This window comes from Micropterus salmoides, unplaced genomic scaffold (genome assembly GCF_014851395.1).
Source record: "Micropterus salmoides isolate LMB-PRFRI ecotype aquatic unplaced genomic scaffold, ASM1485139v1 Ms_hic_scaffold_16, whole genome shotgun sequence".
Lineage (NCBI taxonomy): Eukaryota > Metazoa > Chordata > Actinopteri > Centrarchiformes > Centrarchidae > Micropterus > Micropterus salmoides.
The window spans coordinates 4,806,028-4,825,433 of NW_024040707.1; the positions used below are offsets into that span (position 1 = coordinate 4,806,028).

The following is a 19,406-nucleotide window of genomic DNA, read 5'->3' on the forward strand; positions in this document are numbered from 1 at the left end:
GCCTGTCTAAGCAACTGAGGTAAAAGAGTTTACTGTAATCTGAAGCACAGACCTCTTTATCCTTAATATTTTGGTCCTGTTTGAGCTGAATTACTGTGCAGTTCCAGTACAGTGTGTACAAAGTAAGAGGAATGCGTTTCTTCTCATTTTCCAGAGTACACGTGTTTAAGCAACACAACCTGCACTACATATCTACATGTATCTAGGAGGAAAACAGGGGCATTTAAAGACTTTTTCAGCTACAGAGGAAGCACTTGAACAAATGGAAAGCAGGCAACATGCAGTGGTGGACATGCAGACACACAAAGAGTAAAAGCAAAAATGCTGAAAAGTGATTTACTGTGTGAGACGTGAACAAAGTACAGGTGCACACACATTTGTCAGCCATGTATCGCCTCCTCACACACACACTTGCACGAAGAGCAAATATCAATGTGGGTGGATAAATGGCAACATCAATATAATTACAGACGGCTGTGTGAGTCAACAAGAGAGATATGAAGGAGTTAGTGGTTAGAGTCTGTTTTTCCACAGCTACATGTTTTCTCTTTCTCACCCCTCAATCACACTTGTCTTGTCTTGTCACTACTGTTTTCTTGCGTTTGGTTCTGTAAGTCTGGCCTGAGGGATTCTTGCAAAGACGCCTGTGCAGTTTGAAGTAAAACAAACACACTACCAAGGGTGATTTCAGGGTCAAAAAGGTTTCTACATTACATGGGTGGTTCAACTATTGTAAAACAAACCTAATTTACTGAACTTATGCCATTTTATATTCAATTGGCTCCAAAATAAATTTTTATGCCAAGACATACGAGTGGGCCTTCACTTTAAATCAAGTTAAACCATCCCTTGAGTTGAGAGTTAGTTCTGCAGATTATCTACAACACTACTACTTAAAAGGGTAAGTTCGGTATTTTTCAACCTCGACCTTAGTTTATCATGTTTTTTTTGTCTGCGTGACTTATTTGAAACTGGTCCAGTACAGTGGGCACCAGTGAAACAGGGCTGCAACGTAATGCTCTCAGGTAATTTCGCCCTGTCAATGTACATCCCTGAAGTGCTTGTTTTAGTCACTGAAGGGCTCAGATTATTAATGTAACGGTCTGACAACATTTGACATCTGAAGAAATTTGAAAACAGACACAGTCGCTATATCGCTCTCATAAAAGCCCCCGGACTCCATTAATAAAAACAGCAACTTTACCTTGCAGAACATGGTAGGTGCTGGTTTGTTTGTGTTATTGTTGTTTTGGGTTTTAAATGGTTAAAAACACCAAAGTCACAGAACAACACAAAGCAACTGAGGCAGAAGTATAACCAGAGAGGTAAAATTACTATTTTTCTGTTTCTGATTAAACAAAAAGGATCCTTATAACAACCTATCTAATAACAATCTCAGCCTGTCGGTGGCAAAAACAAGCACTTTAGTAGATATACATGGATTACATTGCAGCTCACTCGCTCAAAACTGGACCGATTTCTAAAAATGTTGTCCCAATTAATCACATAGACCCAAAAACATGGGAAAATGGGGTTTAGATTGAAAAATACAGAAGTTCCCCTTTAAGCTTAGAGGACAGGAGAGGCATAAGAAGCTGATCACTGGTCAGCACAATGAGACAAATTCTGTGCTACAAAGGGGGAAAAAAACAAAAGAGCCGTGGACAGTGTCACTGTAACCAAATATTCAGCTGACTATAAGTATGTTTATGATTACCAATACCACAGCTATGAGCGTTATCCTGGTTTTGATCATATTTAGGATATGAAATTCACATGAAAACAAATTAACCTGGTGATGTTGAGCGTAACCAGGTTTCTGTCTTTGTCCCATCACATGCAGCTTCCAGCTGCATTTACTGCTCTGCTGTTTGCTTTTGCTCTTATCACCAGTAATGGAAGAGCAGCACTGCCATGAAACACAGCCTTCATATCAAGTTTCACCCTGTGTATCTTTCTGATCACATGTTTTGTTTTACTGACTAACTATTAGCAGATCAGATCCAGGTTTCTGAAGTGAGGATATGATGTTTACATGCACCAACTCCAGAAACCCAAACATAACCAAGATACTAGCTTCAGGTGTGTCATTAGATTTTGTTAACTGTTCACACACACATATATTTAGTTTGCTTATGTAGACTGTATTTAATTTAGCTAACTTTATCTGCTTCTGTTGTCCCAGAATAAATATGGCTCTGTTGTCCGATGTCCTTCGCTTAGGATCTTTGTTTCAACACTGTCCACTCTGCTCATTTGTTCTTGTAACCTAGCCAGAGCATCAGGCATTTTGGCTCTGCTGCATCATACCTCATGTCGCCCAGCCTCTTGCTGATGACCGTGCCCACTGTGGTGAAAGCTGCACTGGTCTTCTGTCCCGCCTGGGAAAGAGTCTCCTGAGTTTTCTTGTATCTGCATAAGGGAGGGAGGGATGAAGAGGTGGGAACAGAATGAAGAATGGAAAGGGAACAATGGAGAAAAGAGGAAGTAGGACAGAAGGTTGGAATGAAATGAAAAGAAGATGTGGGACAGCGAAAAGGAGGGGGAAGAGAGAAACGAAGTAACAAGGACAGGCGGATGAATAGAGGAAAGAAAAAGACAAAAGACAGCAAGAAGAAGATCATGTCAGATGGATGGGAGAGTGTAGGGACAGGAGGGTAAAAAAAGACAAAAGGTAAATCAGACCAAACAATTTGTACACAGCGAACACGAAAACAAAAACTAACAGTGATTTAAGTTACTGCATCGTCCCATGAATGAAGAAGCACAGCATTCACCACCCCACAATGGTTAGTATTCACACAGAAATACAGACATAACAGATTTTTTTTGTTTTTTTTTTTTAAATGTACCAACATTTGTGTGATTACCAACCTGAATTTGACATCTACAAAACAAACAGGAGAGCGCTTCCTTTTTTTTCTTTTTTTTTTTCTTAGCATCTACTGTCTCTATGAAGAGTTAGTAAATTTCAGCATGAAGTCCAAAATATTCCACCAGAAACACCGCAGAAGCAGAGAAACCCATTCGCATTAAAGGCAACCAAGGACTTGCGATGTGTCTGTTTATTTCAGCACAATGGAGGACAGAGCGTGATGGCAAAATCAAACACTTAAGCTCACAAACCCACTTCTTAGTGTGGTTACATATCAAGCATCACAATGTGAACAGTATTTTTTGACACACATTATAAAAATGTGTAAAATTTGGTGTATGATGAAAACAAAATTGTTCATTCGACATGTCAACCAAATACATCTAAAGGCAAAAGTGTTTTTAGCTGTTCCAATTAGCTACTCTTGAGCGGCGGGCTCAAAAGAGAAAGGAGAGAATCACAGTAACTGATCAAATGGGCATAATGGCGTACAATTTTCAACTCTCTCCTCAAAGACATTCATTCTTTCAAGTTTGTTTTAAGATGAGTTAAGCAATTAGTTCGATCAAAGAGAAAAATTCAGAAGACGTACGGTTTACTTTTCAGTTTAAAAAGGAAATTTATTTTGTTTATTTATTAGACAAAAAAAAAAAAACTTGTTAGCATGCTAACTTGAGTAGATATCTCTGCAACACAAAACAGTCATCCTTGACATCACAACGGTTACTTCTTAAAGTTCTACTGATGTTTTTTGAATGCTTTAAACTAACACGGCCGCATCTTGCACACTAAGATACCATGTTAAAAAAAGTGATTCTTTTACTTATGGGAAGTCAAGAGTGCTTCTCTTTGATAAGAGACAGAGAACATTTTCAGGCGGAAAACACGGCCAGGATATTTTTAACAGGACTGAACTAAGTGGATGAAATAACAATCCACCTTGAAGTATAATACCTTTGTCCTACTGTTGGACTCGAGCCACTTACTGTGTAATAGCTCAGTAAATAAACTTGAAGGGGGGAATTTCGGTTTCACAACATCGGCTTGAATAATGCAGTAGCTGTTTTGTGTAACAGGCTGGGTGTGGTGGATCATACCTCTTAAGATAAAACTCAGAAACCTCAGCATGCAGGTATTCAGATCTCTAATTTAGATGCCTAATGTTAAAAATTAACATGTGGGTTGCAGATAAAAATATAAAATATTAACCATTACTGATCTGAGGGATATTTGTTATGCTGTTTTTACTCAGATCCTTTCTATTGTTTGAGCTAAGTTTTAAGATATATCAGAGCAAACTGAATAAAGATGTATTTAAAACCATGGCATCCTGTTTGTCCAGCATTTAAAACTGACTGGTATGCTTCACTTGTCTCAAGCTGAAACCCAGTACATCAGTGATATTGAGTTACCATTATCCCACTTTGTGTTTTAGCACATTCCTGCTGTTTGCAGTCTGCCAGAGCTCCTGTTTACTCTTGTCTGACGTGTATATTTCTGGTTCCCAAATATGTCATACTGAAAACTAAGAATTTAAGGCCTAAAGCTCCTTCCAGGCTGCCAAAACAGACATGGTTCTGGTTACTGAAAGTAACACTAAAGAGTAACCACCAGTTGAAGATCTGATCTGCTCTGGTTCCTGCCATGATGTAAGTTAGGTAAGTTCTATCAAATTAATTTAACTCATTAGAATTTGTGTTTTTGTGCAATATGAAAAATGTGTACATCATGAAAATGTAAATGAAAAGTGGTGCAGTCTAAAAGTAACCAACCATAAGTGGGTAGATTTGCTGTCAGTGTGTGCAGGTTAGCTAACACTTGTTAGCAGCTGTCTGCAGATATCAGTAAACACAAACAGCAGGAGATTAAACGGTGTGCAGACTTTACTGATCCATCTCTGCTGAAACTGATAAATTCGTCTGATAGGATGTCTGTTCTCTACTTCGTTGAAGCACCGTCCATAGCTGTGTACGACAACTTGCATGGGGTGCAGGTGTTTTTATACTTTTGCTCAACTGTCTTGCACATGAAGTCCTAAAAAATACAATATTACAAACATGTTTTCAATTTGTTGCACGGGGAAATGGCTAAGCTGGCGCTCTCCAGTCCATGTGTTAAGCTAAACTAAGCTAAGCACATCCTGGCTCAATAGTCATATTTAATGTATAGACATTAGATTAGGATTGACCTCATCTAACCCTCGGAACAAAAGCCAGTATTTGTAAGGATTTATAAGCAAAATGTTGAACTATTCCTTTAAGAAGGACAGCTGGGAAGTTGGCTAGTCTACAGGAATCCACCAGGGCGACTGGAATTAAATAGGTCAGCAGATGTGGTCAAACTACACCTGCTAATATGGGCTTGCACGCACACGCTCAGAAATATTCACGTTATACCCACTCAAATACAGCCAGACTGGCAAAAGCTGCCAACAGGTTGAAATAAAACACTCCCTCGCTGGCAGTTTGTTTGCACACACGCAGACTGGGTAAAAGCCAACATCATCATGAACTGAGACACTCAAAACACACATCAAGTGTCAGCAGCAGATGGTTCACACAGGTTGAGCAAATACAATTTTGGAGATAAGCGGGTGCAACGCACACAACTGTGTCCACTAACATGGTTGACCTTCCACACTCGCTGCAGTATATACTATTTCATCATTTTAGCAGTAATTTAAAATCCATCATATCTGGAGCATGAAATGTATGTCTTGTATTTAACTTTAACCTTACTGCAACACCCTCACTCTCACAGAAGCAAAATGAAAACAGAAGAAAAAAAGCATGTATAGTCAAGAAACAAGAAGGGGAAAAAAAAAAAAAAAGTCCCGCAAAAAGAAAACCAAACTTAAAAGAAACCTTAGCTCCTCTACAAAAACAAAACAAGAACACAAAAGAGAAAGGGGTCAACTCACGCTTCAGAGCGGGCAATGTCATCCAAAGTGGCTGAGGCAGACAGATATCTGAAGACACAACAGCAGGATAATGACACAGGGGAAGAGACACACACTCACAATGCAGTACAGTAGAGTTACAGTTTCCACCAAACGTTTGCTTTACGGGCTGGATTTGAAGGGTTTGGTAGATGTGCGCAGATGTAGTTGGTGTAGGTTTTTCTTCACAGGAGAAATAGCGTTAACTTCATAACACAATGTAAAATCATAACACTTTTGTGTCTCGCCCATATACATTCAATGATAAATGATCTTTTGAGAAGTCAGTTTTCAGCAGAGAATCTGCTACATATAGTTTCAATGGGAAGAATAAAATGTACTTACACTTTAAGAGGACTGTTTTAATGACTAATTTCATTTTGTACTGCAGAATACTCAACAAGGCCCACACAAAATGAGGTCAATGGGATGGGAACCTGTTTACTTTCCACCAGAATAAAAGAGCACTTGTTTATCTAAACTGTAGAAGAACAATAGCAACTTACGAACCCAGCATGCCATTAGATTTAGATTTAGTCAAATAACACATCTATATGCGTTAATTAGTGGTGTATCTGCTATAATGAAATCAGATGTCTCTCTTTACAGTAGACATGGCACTACACTAATAATGTTATTTTATCAATTTAATTCAATTCATAAAACACCTATGCTTCCTTCCTTTGCAATGTAAATATGGCATCACATCACATTCTTTCTATAACAACAAGTGTTTCCTCCCTCAGCCTAACATTTCAGGTTCAAGTTCTAGGAAGTAAATAACTACAACAGGGTGAGATGGCATCAGGTGAACTTCCGTCTGTTATGGAACTGATAAAATCATTTCAATCCGGACCATTTTGTGCCACGAGTTTACCATCATCACATACCCTTGCTAAACTTAAGTTAGATTAACTTTAGTTTTGTTAGCGCATGTATGATCTATATGAGTAATTCCCAACCTAAGGATCAAGATGACCGCAAGATTATAGGAGGGGAAAGTAAAAAATTCACTGCGCAAAGATTTTTTTAAAGACATTTCTCTAAACTTTTTTTCCCTGCATTTGACTTTTTTTATTATGAAAATTATACAAAAACAAAGAAATCAAGAAAAAATATCACTCAAGCTGGACTGATCACACGGAGTAAACATATGCAACCGATGACAAACAGTCACAGGTAAATGGATCTATTGACAGAAATGCTAAAATGTAATGTGTACACTTTGTACTGTGTAGTGTGTGAATTTTGACAGGGTAGTGTTGTCTCAAATCAAACATGGCTGCACTTAAGGGAAATGATTATCGGAAAATCTGACCACTTCTTCTTTTTAATGGTGAATTGTAACAGGGCGGATCATTATCACAAACGTTTGACTGCTGCCTGCTAAAATATCTGCTGGCTTGTTTGCTCACTTGACTTCAATTAAAGTTCCTTAAAATGAACACACTTTTATTTGCTTGTGTGTGCCATCGCAACCGATCTACCTTAGCTGCCATTTTGACAAGTACACGGTCCTTTCCGCTGCATAGTACCAGCTCGCCCACCCTTTTTTTTGATTTTCCCATTGTGGAAAAGTTGTAGCTGTACCTGCTACCAGGTACTTTTTTCCCCGTATCACCTCCGTTGAGGTCCCAAGCGAGCTGAGGCGATACTAAAATGTGACGTGAAAACACAGCAGACAACCGAATGGTCAGAGAGAATAGTCACTATTCACTCCATCATTGCGTGCGCCAGACAGAGACCAGCAACAGAAAGTTTTCTCTTTTACAATTTTATATACGTTATTTCATCACCAAATCCACTTCTGAGACGTTTTGAGGTGAGAAATGAACTGAGTAGATTTCAAATATTGGCAGTTTTAAGAAAAAGTGATGGAAAAACGGCGTGTGCAAACAGGTTGGTGGTCCCTCCCCTTCCACTACGTAGCCAAGATGCCGAGCGTTTAGGGTAAGAAGTATGTAGCGTTCCTCCATTATGAGTACATCATACGGGTATTCGTAATGCACAGCATTTTGCCATACAGTCAGTGTAAACGCAACACAAGTATGGAAGGGCTTGATTTGAGACAGCACTAGTACATGCAGATAGCAGGAAAGGATTTCCCTTAAATACTACAAGTAACTGTGTTCAGCTAATTGTGTGTCACTGTGATAAGAAGGGCGGTCAACCCACTTCAACTCTACAGGAAGCTGTGAGGGAAAAGGGGCAAATAAACACACTGTTAGTGGAAAAGCTCTGAGAGTTAATGCTTCAGTATGGAAAACAGTGGATCACATCACCCCAGTTCTGATGTCTTTACACTGGCTTCCCGTCTGTCGAATCATTTTTTGCTGCTGCCTTTTATTAAATCAATTTTTCACATTGTATTTAAATGGATTTTCATATTGTTGCTTATGTTTTATGTAAAGCCCACTGAACTGCCTTGTTGCTCAAATGTGCTATACAAATAAACTTGCCTTGCTTTGCCATAGTAACTCTCAATCTCCAACTGAACGACAGAGCAAGCTTAAAACACACACATGCATAGACGGAGTCCTTCCTGTACGGTATCTAGAAAAACAGAGGAAGTGTGTTTGTGCTGAATGCTCTGTAAAACAATAGCAGAGAAGATAAGGAAGCACAGCCAACAAAACAACGACAGCAGATCTAACTAGATTCATCAGTTTTGATCCCTCAATGTTTGAACACAATAAGACTCCTGATTCCAACACTGTGATGTCTCAATCAACACAGCGAGCAGTTTAAACTTAAGCTTTAATGTAATTTGTCTATTAAAAGAAACTGGAGACGCATGGCAGCTGTTTACAAGATGATATCCTACTGAAGGAGAGTGGTTCAGTCTCATTCCAGAGATACAGAACCGTAACTTTCAGCTTGTGTGCAGGCAGTCAGCGAATGCAGAGGCATATTCTGACATACTGCACTATGAACATGTTTGTGAGCATAAGTTGTGACTGCCTCATAGGTCTGATAAATAGGAACATCGATATCAACATTCCTCTTTGACCAATCTTGGTAGGGTAAAAATGTTTTCTGAAATGTTCATTTAAAATTGCAGCATTTTTGTTGTTATTCTTGTCGCGGTTTTCGTCCAAGTAAGTCTAGAGATACAGCCGTTCAGCCCGATGACACCGCCTCAGCAGAGAGGGTAAACTGTTTATTTTTGTAGTAGCACTGTTTCTATTGGCCTACAGGTAGAGTCACATTTCCTTTCCGTTCAACAAAATTCACTCACTAAATAAATATACAAACCAAACTCCAACCAATGTATGAAAGTGATGCTTCAACAGAAGTTAACAGGATGAAAGTAAGGAATGTGACCTCACCTTGCCACTTAGCAAAGGTTCACCTGTGAATTTCAGAGTCTGCTTGAGCTCGCACCAAAAGCGGCAAATTCTTGTTCTTAAAATTTGTGAAAAAGTGAGAGATGGAGCTTCTATTCGCAGACAGGTGCAAGTGTGAATCCACCTTTGTGCACGCAGTAGAGGACAAATTTTATATTTCTAGTTGCAGCAACAGGTTTAACAGAAAAAGATTTGCGTGGAAAACAAGTGGCACCTACAGGAACTCAAACTTCATCAAAAGGAACCAAATCAAATTCACCAAATACTAAAATCAAAGATGACCTAGCAGATAGCAGGGGTACTTTAAACCCAGGTCCCAATGCTATTACAGTAACAGGAGACGGCTCTGCCCCAGACAAGGCCAGCCTCTATATCCTGACTTACATCAGCACAATGCTGCTTACAGTACAGCACAGTGACTTCATACACACCGGCCTTGTCACAGTACACCGTCTGTCCAAACACAACGTGACTGTTTAACGGCTGTATTTGTCTCACAGCAGAGAACATACTAAACTGAAAAAGACCAGCTGATCCAGTAAAAACTGCATAACAATGTAGAAAGAGAAGTCAGAGTGAAAATTTTCTTCGTCACGTACTGAGTGAACTACACAGTTAGGTGAAATACACACCAGGCTATAGGGATAGCGGTAAGCAAAAAAATGCTGTTTGATTTGTACTGTTATGCTATTAAAACACATTTAACTGAGCAGAGTACAACAGTTGACTGGTTCTCCACCCACTCCAGTTTTCATGGCAACCCACTCAAGAGTCTTTGTGTGTATTCATAATTCATAACCCATTTACTTCTTTGTTTAGATCAGTTTGCTCTGTATGCACCTCTTGACCTCCCTCCATCCATCTCTCTCACACACATTCCTTTCCTCTCCTCCCACTTGTTCCTGCAGCAGCAAGTCCGAGCAGCCCGTCTGTGGGTAAGAGATACACACACTTATAATGATGCACCTGCCCGCTTATGTTTCTGGCTTTCTAGCCAAATACGTCTAATAATTCACCATTATTCTGTCTGTGTGGGTGAACAAAATAACAAAACAAGAGTGTGGGGAAATGACAGAGCGGACATGTACGTCTATTTCTGTGTGCCAAAGTAGAACAAACACTACAAAACATGACCGTGCACCTGCTGCTGTTTGTGCACGTGCGCGTATGTGTGTGTAAAAGTCAAGAACAGTGTCAGCAGCAGCGTCGCCCCGTCAGGTTAGGCTGCCTAGCTGAGTGAGCTTGCCAATCCAGTTCATTTCAGAAGCAGCCACGTGGAAAATTCCATTAGCTTCAGCCCTAGCAGCAGCAGCAGCAGCAGCAGCTTGGTGGAAACGGGCAGAAAACTCACTGATTTAATGTTTTTCTTGCCGACTTGAGACTCTAGATTCTTTCAGCAGCAGCACAGAACCCTCTAAAAATCTCCACCTCAAACCAACTCCAGGAAACTCAACTCAGATAGTTAAAAATAAACGTCAGACACACACGGCAAAATGAGTTACCCTTCTGCAAATGTAGCCTGTAGACTCTGGCTTTTACAGGTCTGTGCCCAGGGGTCGATGTTTCATAAACCATCCATGAACATGGCTAATTACTAACAGGCATCATCATTTCTGTTTTTCGACTGTGTGCCAATTAATTTTAGTTAGCTTATCAGCCAACGGGCTAAGAACATTATGTAACTGACAACCATTACCAGTGTGTGGCTTAACAAATGAATGCTTAATTTGGGTCATCTAGATAAACAAACAGAATAAAAACAATCTTTCTTGATAAATGATGCCACACAAGCTGAATAACCACTGGGTGGCCTGATTATAATATAACCAAGCCTTGACTTCTAATTACAAACCTTTCTCTGCTCTTCCTTCTCTGCTCTCACAGTCAGGGTTAGGGTTTTGTGTAGCAAACAAAAATGCTGATTCAGAGTAACATAAGCAGAGAGGAAGCGTCTGAGAAAGCCTAAAATATGAAAGAATGTTGATTCTGAGGGGAAGTAGAGAGGAGGATCTGTCATCGCTTCAGGATGGAGGAAGAGAGGACACCTGACCTCTGGTAGAGGAAGTTAAAAAAAGAACAGATGGATGATACGGATAGGAAGGATGTTCAAACAGAAAACTGAAGAGAAAGAAAGAAAAGAAGGTAGGTAAGCGATTGTAATCTAATAGACGTCTTTTTGTCAAATATTTCCTCACAATCCGCTCGCTGTCCATTCTATGTGCGCTGGGCAAAAAATTCAGTGTTTGTACACAGTCCTGCTTCTGTAAATGGGAAACAAACAAAGTGACCCAGTCCGAACCACACAACAATACTCCAGCCATGATTTGTGCGTCAGGTAACGCTGGATGATTTGCGGACATTCAGCTTACTTTTTTAGTTCACCAAGAGTTTGTTAATCCAAAACTTAGCTACCGTTACATTACTTGCTGTGTCATTGTTCGCTCTACATAATGGTATTTGTCACGGAATTGGATTTCTCCAGAATTGCTTACCCCACCTTCAAGGGATATTTTAAAACAGAGAATGATATATTAGGTAAAGAAATTATGATTATCGAACACTAGAAGGTGAGTCAGAGGTGGGCAAACGCACATTCTGTTGAATTGGTTATGTAACTCAGGCTTCAGTGGTCAGAACTGACACACATCAAATCCCACTTCAGTGCAACAAGTCTAGCCACATATGCAGAAGGCCCCTGACAAGCAGCAGGAGTACTGATCCTGAATCAGCCAAAGTAGGTTCCTTAGACCCAGAAAAGCTTGCAAACAAATGAGGAAAATCCTTCATCTTTAAAGAAACATTCTCACAGTTACAGGAAATGCTGCTAAACTGAGATAAGTTCTGCATTGTGAAGCTCAATCACACCTGAAATACAAAGCAATTCACTTTCTCATCTGGAAGCTTCTCATGCAACATGAGCAAAAAGAACAGACAGACTACAGATAAATCTTTGTCCCCCCTAACAGACATGAAGTTAAACAGCAGCTGTTGAAATGCAAGTGTTACCAAACATAGTTAGAAGGTGAGAACGGAGAAGGATCGAGAGTGTCTGAGTGAGTAAAAGTCAGAGCGTGAGAGAGCAAACACAGCAGAAGCTCCCAGACTTCACCGGCGAGCGAGCAGCAAACAGTGCATGGACTCACAGATCCAAACTGGTAACTCTCTCACTCCACTCGCCCAGTTTCTCGGTGGTTCTCACATAGCTAGAAACAGGAGACATGAAGGTGTTACACTGTGGTTCAGCAAGGACGCAAAGCAAGCAAGAGGAACCCTGGGTTAGAAAATCCAATGACGGCAATGTGGTTATTTTTTTTTAATTACTGACAAAACATGGTCTTAATATTTTTAATAATTATGTAACTGTCTTTTCTTTCTGTCATTAGTGAAGGTCAAAATGTAGACTAGACAGGGATTCAAGTCACACCGTGGGAATGTTTTTAAGCCTGTATTTCCTGGGCGAAAACCTAACATCTTTAACCCAAGAAATTAGTACAAACCAAGTTCATGTTGTGCAAGTTGGCTCAATACTAAGAGCAAATTGAAAACTCAGTGCTTCACCTTTAAGGATGTTTCATACAGGACAACACACTGAGACCCTAAATGGAACTATCTCAGATCTGATCTGACATTCAAGGATTAAAGTTATCTCCCTTGTTTTTATGACTTGCTGCTGCAACAATCGTGTCCTAAAGGTTTGCAAATGCACGACTGTGACAGGAACAAAAACAGTTTCCTGGTAACAACAGGAGCTTTTACGTGTCAATTAATGTTCCAATATTATTTAAGATACTGGAACATTAATTTTCTTAGGTGGGTCAAGTGTACTGTATAATAAACCTGTGCTGACATTCATCTTAATGGCAGCTAGTTAATACCTTTTTCTGTTAACTGTTGGTTTCTGCCATTTGTTATAAAAATGCATTTCCAAAGTAATATTTTGTATATTTTGCTGGTGTATACACAGAGATATTTCTGATTGGGGTATGAACGTGAATATTAACCTATTAGCTTAGGAAAGCTCAGTAATCAAGGTATCTGGTGCACCACAATTTTGTCCAAAGGATTCATTTTAAAAACAGCATAGATGATAAGAAAAAGTGGATAGTTTAAATCTCTTTAAAAAAGTGTTATCACTGTGTAATGAATTTAAGGAGTAATTTGTTCTATATTTCTTAGGATAATATTAGAGGAGTTTGTTTAGCCAGAGCCAACATTATTCAAGAGTCAGACAAACCTGTTTAATCCTCACAAATTAATGCAGGAAGAATTTATATTTAATAAAAGTACTGATAAAATCTATAAATCTCCTAGAATACCCTTTTAAAAGTTTGCATAACCACCAAATGAAACATGAATCATGCTGTGTACTTGTTTCCTAAATAGGGCAGCTGAAAATGTCAAAATAGAATAATTAAAAGGCTTAAGAGAGACTTTATGAATCCCCGTAAGCAGATAACATGGTTTCATCTTCACCGTAAGTTAAGATGGAGCACTGTAATGATCTGTTGTTCCTGGAAAAACTCAGTAAGTTTCAGCAGTATCATTTTACAGAGAAGTTTGTTTCATACTCATTAAGATTCTTCAAACCATCTTTTCCCTGTGTGAACGCCTCCTGCTGAGGATAATAACCACGACTCAATTAAACACATGTAATCATACCTGACTATTTTAGTGACTAAAATTAACTGGCAAAATCTGATGATGTTAAAGCAATTTCATTTCAAATGGAGCAGCTGCTCAGTTTAAAAAAAAAGTGGTATTACAAGATGAAAAACTGCAAAAATTACGTATAATATGTTAACCTCTGCAGACAATAATCAAAAGACTTCAGAAGCTATGATGCGTCACAGGATGAGTCACTGGTTCTTTCTGATAACGCTGTTGCCATCAGAGACTGCAGGGACGGCTGATTCAAGGATCATCTCACTGGACTTAAAGTCATTTGGGGTCAAATTTTGTTCTAAAAATACGTTAGGTGACATTATTTTAGAAGATTATGAATTATAGAACTCTTACTTGTTTAATGTACGCATGAGGTGAATGGTAGCTCAGGTTCAACCTACAACTAACAATTATTTATAAGATAATTTTCTCAATAAGTTGGTTGGTCTATTAAATGTCCTAAAATGGTAAAAAAAAAATGGCAATCAGTGTTTCCCAAAGCCCAAGATGACGTCCTCAAACGCCTTGTTTTGTTCACAACACAAAGATATTCAGTTTATCGTCATAGCAGAGTAAAGTACAGAAACAATACTCACATTTAAGAAGCTGGAATCAGAAGTGTTTTCTTAAGAAATTACTCAAACCGATGAATTGATTATCAAAATAGTTGGCGAGGCATTAAATAGTATATAACTAAACCAAACTAGGGCTGAAACAATTCATCGATTAAATTGATTACTAAAAATGCATCAACGCAAATTGTTTGCATCAAGGCTTTGTTTAATCCATATAACTATATAGCACAATATATCGCACGGACATTTATTACTGTTGCACATCGCGCTTACGCTGTGTGAACACGACGTGATTATGATGCCGCTGTTTGCAAAGTGGAGGAAGAGAGGGACGAAGAAGAAAGTGTCCAAATATGGTATTATTTCAAGCTAAAAGAAAACAACTCTGTAATGTTACCGTCCGTCCACCGTAAAACTTAATTTATGTCGCCTACCAACAGCAAGACGGCTCCTCCTCCTCGCCGCCGCCGCCAAGCAAACGTACTTCTTCAACGACTCATCGATGAAATAATCTATAGAAGCTTGGAGTACTAAAATCATCGTTAGCTGTAGCACTAAATCAAACTTAAAGGAGCACAAAGGGATCCAGAAACTGGTTTTAAAAAAAGAATGGTTGTATGACAAAAGAGTTTAAACAATACTACTTCCTCCGACATTGCACCAATTTGGCGAATCAAATGCATGCAAAGCCACATTCCCGATTATTACTTTTTCACATGAATTGGGTAAGTCTATGGTCGTTTTGATAACTTTCCGCATAAACCTTCAAACTTGTGAATCCACAACATGACATTAACAGAACTTCCCGGATTGTATTTTATCTTCTGGTACCAGACTAACGCAGCGCAGTCTCAGCTGCTGATAGGAGCTGTAGCTTAATTTTATCTGCCGCTCAAATCTTACTGTTCACAACAGTAGCTTTTAGGAAGTTTGTGCTGCTGCTACTTCACCAGCCAACATGGTGCCCAAACAACAAATGTTTGTTTAGTACAGAAGTAAATACGAATTTGATTATGTTTCAGATTGTCAGAGAGAGAAAATCTACTGAGAAGGCTTGTGTAACAGAAGTTGGAAGCTGTGCAAATCATCGCCTCTCTATGTGATTGAACATTCAAAAACAAACTTCAGGAGTCATGATTTGGATCACGTTAGTAGGTCTCTCTCTCCAAGAGCATCATAATATCCGAGGGACTACTTCTGGTGAATATCTGTCTCAGCTCAGTGTTTAAATGATCCAGTCAGATTAATACATACGCGTTGGAGGTCTGTACATCTTGCCAGCTCTTGGTGAGGTTCTGCTTGAGCTCATTGAGCGGGTTGAGGCCAAGTTTCCTCTTCAGCTCTGCGGAGTGCCTCTCTTTAGCTGACAAAACCTGACGCAGGGTGTTGATCTCCTCCTCCACCTGAAACACAACAGCCCCGCCAGAATGAGTTACGTCTGGGGTTTCCTCTTCATGCACGGCTACAGTTCTCTTTTCTAGATTCCCAAAAGCAGATTTATACATGTATCCCACTGAGAAGCACAGGTACTTCCCATCATCTCAAATTCAAATCATCCTCTCTACTCTGAGTCATGTTTGCAAATGTCTTGCATCCCAATGATCTAAAGAAAAATGCTCTTTAGAGCATTGGGATGCATGACGTTTGCAAACAACTTTTTTTAGTACTAGTGTTCATCTTCTAGGGATCAATACCATTATTCCATACTGTCAGGATGCCGTGGCTCTCGCTCTGGTCTGGGCCTGTCATAGTGATCGCTTTGCTCCATTAAGTATTCCAGTTGGCCAAGGCAGTGAGCAAGCATGCACAATACCTGGATACTGACATCTCTAAAAAGGAATGCAGCAGTCATTGTTGTTGTAATTATTATGACATGCCAAAATGTCTGTGGTGGCACAGGCATGCTATTTACCAAGTCTGTAAAATGTGACGTGTGTGTATTGTGACATTTGTCTACACCAAGTTATTTATAGAGCACATTCAAAAACTACAGGTGATGGCTAAAATGTAGGCATGTCACAATAATTACAATTATTTGACCTTAATCACTTATGCTGACCTCAAAATTGCCTGTTGTTCTTACACGTGTGTTTCTCCAGCAATTTAGCCAACGCCATCCCAGAATAAACAGCAGGATTTTCCCCACTATTATATGTGTTGGGGCAAAGCGCCTTAGCTAAATAAACAGGAAAAAACTACGCTGAGAGACGTTTTGCTGTCATTTCTGGTTGTGTAGCTTCTGCCCGCGTCGTCTGCTCTCTATATCCGAGTCTTTACCTCAGACGGGGCTCCGTTTGGGAACAATATGAGTTCAAGCTGAATGAAAGAGGAGATTAACGTGAACGAGTCGGTACGTCGACTTACAGCGTAAACAAAAAGCAGCGATACAACTGCCTGTTATGATGTTTAATGTTTATTTAATGCAATTATTAAGAGTCCATTTTATTTTTTGTTGTGGTTGTGTGGTTTTATTTTATTTATGTTGTGTTTAGAATCAGAATCAGCTTTATTTGATAGCTATGTATACACATACGAGGAATTTAACTCAGGATCGTACATTGCTCATGATGTGCTTACTCATACAATAAAAATATCGGACACAGACCACAGTATACAGAACACAATATTTACTTTTTTTCACAAATCCAATTCTTGTCTGAATATTCTTAATAAAAAGTTCATTACTCTTTTATGATCATATCAGTGGCATAAAAGTATCATATAATTTCTTGCAAATATTTCTTGAACAGTATTTTATCAAATAATAGTAGAGGACTACCGAAGAGCTCTACAGAGAGATTTAAAATACAATTATATAATTAAATATAACAAAAATAATAGGTAAATGACTCTCGACTCTGCTGCTGCCAAAATTTGTATTATTGTTATTTTAATACTAAACGAGGCTCAAACGCAATTGTATAATTGGGGCTTTTTATTGACTTTAATGTAACCAATGACACTTTAAATTTGATTGTCTATCTAAAATAAGAGAAACCTTTTCAAGGAAAATAAATTTTGTGAAGATTGTGATTAAAATTGTAGTGCATTTAACAGAGGGGAGGCAATCAAATGTTGACATTTGTGAAGTTGTAACCAGGAAATGTTGACAATTAATGACACATTTCTGCACTTAAATAATTTTAACCCACACACTGGAATCAGAGCTCCCTTTAACCTTTATTCAGCCCAACGCAGGTCTACATCCTGAGAAAACCTGTGTTGTGCCAGATAAGATCTTGAGAGAGCTCCGATTCCAGGGGGGTAAAGGTAATCTACAGCAGCTACAACCCACACAATGGTAACGTAGAGTATAGTTACATGCAAGCACCTGGTGATTTGGGAACATCTGGGCATTACCTTGGTGAGCTCGGTGCGGAGCTCCTCAGCCTCTTCCTCTGTCAGTCCGGGTGGAAGAGGGTTGGCTGAGTTCCCCACCGCTCCCTCCACCGGCAAGTCGGACAGGCTGTCTGAAGTCTCCACAACAAGACCCTTGTTAGGAGAGTTGAGGTTGATATCTGAGGTGGCAGGAGAGAGATATATAAGAAGGAGAGAGGTGATAGGATAAAAGGAAAGAGAGGGCGAAGAACAGAAGAGGTTAATAGGAGGGTGAAATGGAGAAGCGTAAACAAATACACAATTAGATCAGCTGAAGTCTCAAGAGGATCCCTCCCTCAGTATCTATATCACACACAGAGAAACAGAGGCCAGGAAGAGGCAAGTGTTGCCTGCAGGAGATATCCGACAGGAAGAGAAAGTGGCAATTAGCGGAGACAGGAGTTACTCTCCCAGCACTCTGGGATGAAAACTTAAGAATGCTCTGTCTGAGATCCATTAAACCTTTCGCTTGCTGGTCATGTGCACCAGAAATAACAAATCCAAACAAAAAGGCAGGAATACACAAAAAGAGAACAAAACGCAGCCATAATCCATTCTTGTGTTAACTTTAATTTAGCACAAAAATGCCAGTTTGAACGCTAAACCACTGTCAGCATCTCTATGAGCTCATTTTGCATCATTCACCTGAGGACAACATCCTAATTTTGGCAGCTACAGGAGCTGGGCAGTGTCAGAGCAGGCACAGAGGACGCGACAAGGCAAAGAAAAATAAACCTGGAGGCGTAGACTATATGCAGGTATAGCCAAATATTCAAACAGTGTTTATTTCAGTGGGCGGACCCATTATGAAAGCTACACTCACAACTCGCATTGCTTACAAACACACCAGCGTACAGGCCATGTTTTGGAGTGTAGAGCCGTCCATCTTAGTCTCACTGATTTGTGGAATCTTAACTTTTTTTTTTTTTTTAAGCGTGAAAGAATTCCTGAACGCAACACTGACACTGTCATTATTGCCTTTTTTACAGTGCAGTATCCACGTCTACACGACTGATTGCAAAACGCATCAGACAACAGTAGGACAAACAAACAATAGCATTGCAAAAGACAAGAGATTGGCATTATCTGCAGGTAGCCCTGGTGACAAGCGATCCAAAGTCTCAGCAATAACATCCACATACAAGCTGCCGAGAGATATGGCGGCTCCACCCTCAAGGTATATTGATTCAGTCAGGAATGATTCAGACTGGCACCACAGAAATAACAGCAACAGGTCAAAAAAATGCTCCTATGAAAACAGAAACTGTACTGGGGAAAATAAAAGACTTCTTCCTGGGATAGGAAAAGATAAATTTCAGATATTCTTTGTGTGTCATAACTTGCCTTCAGTTAGGGATTCCCTTCACACCCAGAGGCAGTGAACTGCTTCATCTGACTTTGAGTATTTTTTTAAACCAGGTAGTCCAACTAGTCTGTAAACACTGGGGCATGGTGAGCGCGATCACCGTCACACCCCTTACTTTAAAACCCAACCTTGCTGCTGCGTTGCATCCTGGTCTATTTCCTGCTGTGGTACCGCTATGATGCACCTCTCCCTGTATGATAGATACAGATGCCCGTTCATGTTATCACTTAAGGGTGGTCACATGAGAAATGCATCAGGCAGGGAA

General features: G+C 39.6%; 1 protein-coding gene across 15 annotated transcripts in view; it reads right to left on the reverse strand.

Moving 5' to 3' along the window:
* The window catches only part of tpd52l2b (tpd52 like 2b), a 30,083-nt gene that overhangs the window by 8,721 nt on the left and 1,956 nt on the right, over nt 1-19,406 (reverse strand). For 6 of the 15 annotated variants that reach the window (XM_038721727.1, XM_038721728.1, XM_038721726.1 and 3 more), the window contains exons 2-6: nt 17,758-17,915; nt 15,652-15,800; nt 12,304-12,363; nt 5,796-5,843; nt 2,311-2,412 (exon numbers count right to left, since the gene is read on the reverse strand). In XM_038721727.1, the coding sequence (XP_038577655.1) occupies nt 2,311-2,412; nt 5,796-5,843; nt 12,304-12,363; nt 15,652-15,800; nt 17,758-17,915 (517 nt within the window). The remainder of the gene's footprint in view (nt 1-2,310; nt 2,413-5,795; nt 5,844-12,303; nt 12,364-15,651; nt 15,801-17,757; nt 17,916-19,406) is intronic. The other 9 variants (XM_038721731.1, XM_038721730.1, XM_038721738.1 and 6 more) reach the window with 3 other exon arrangements.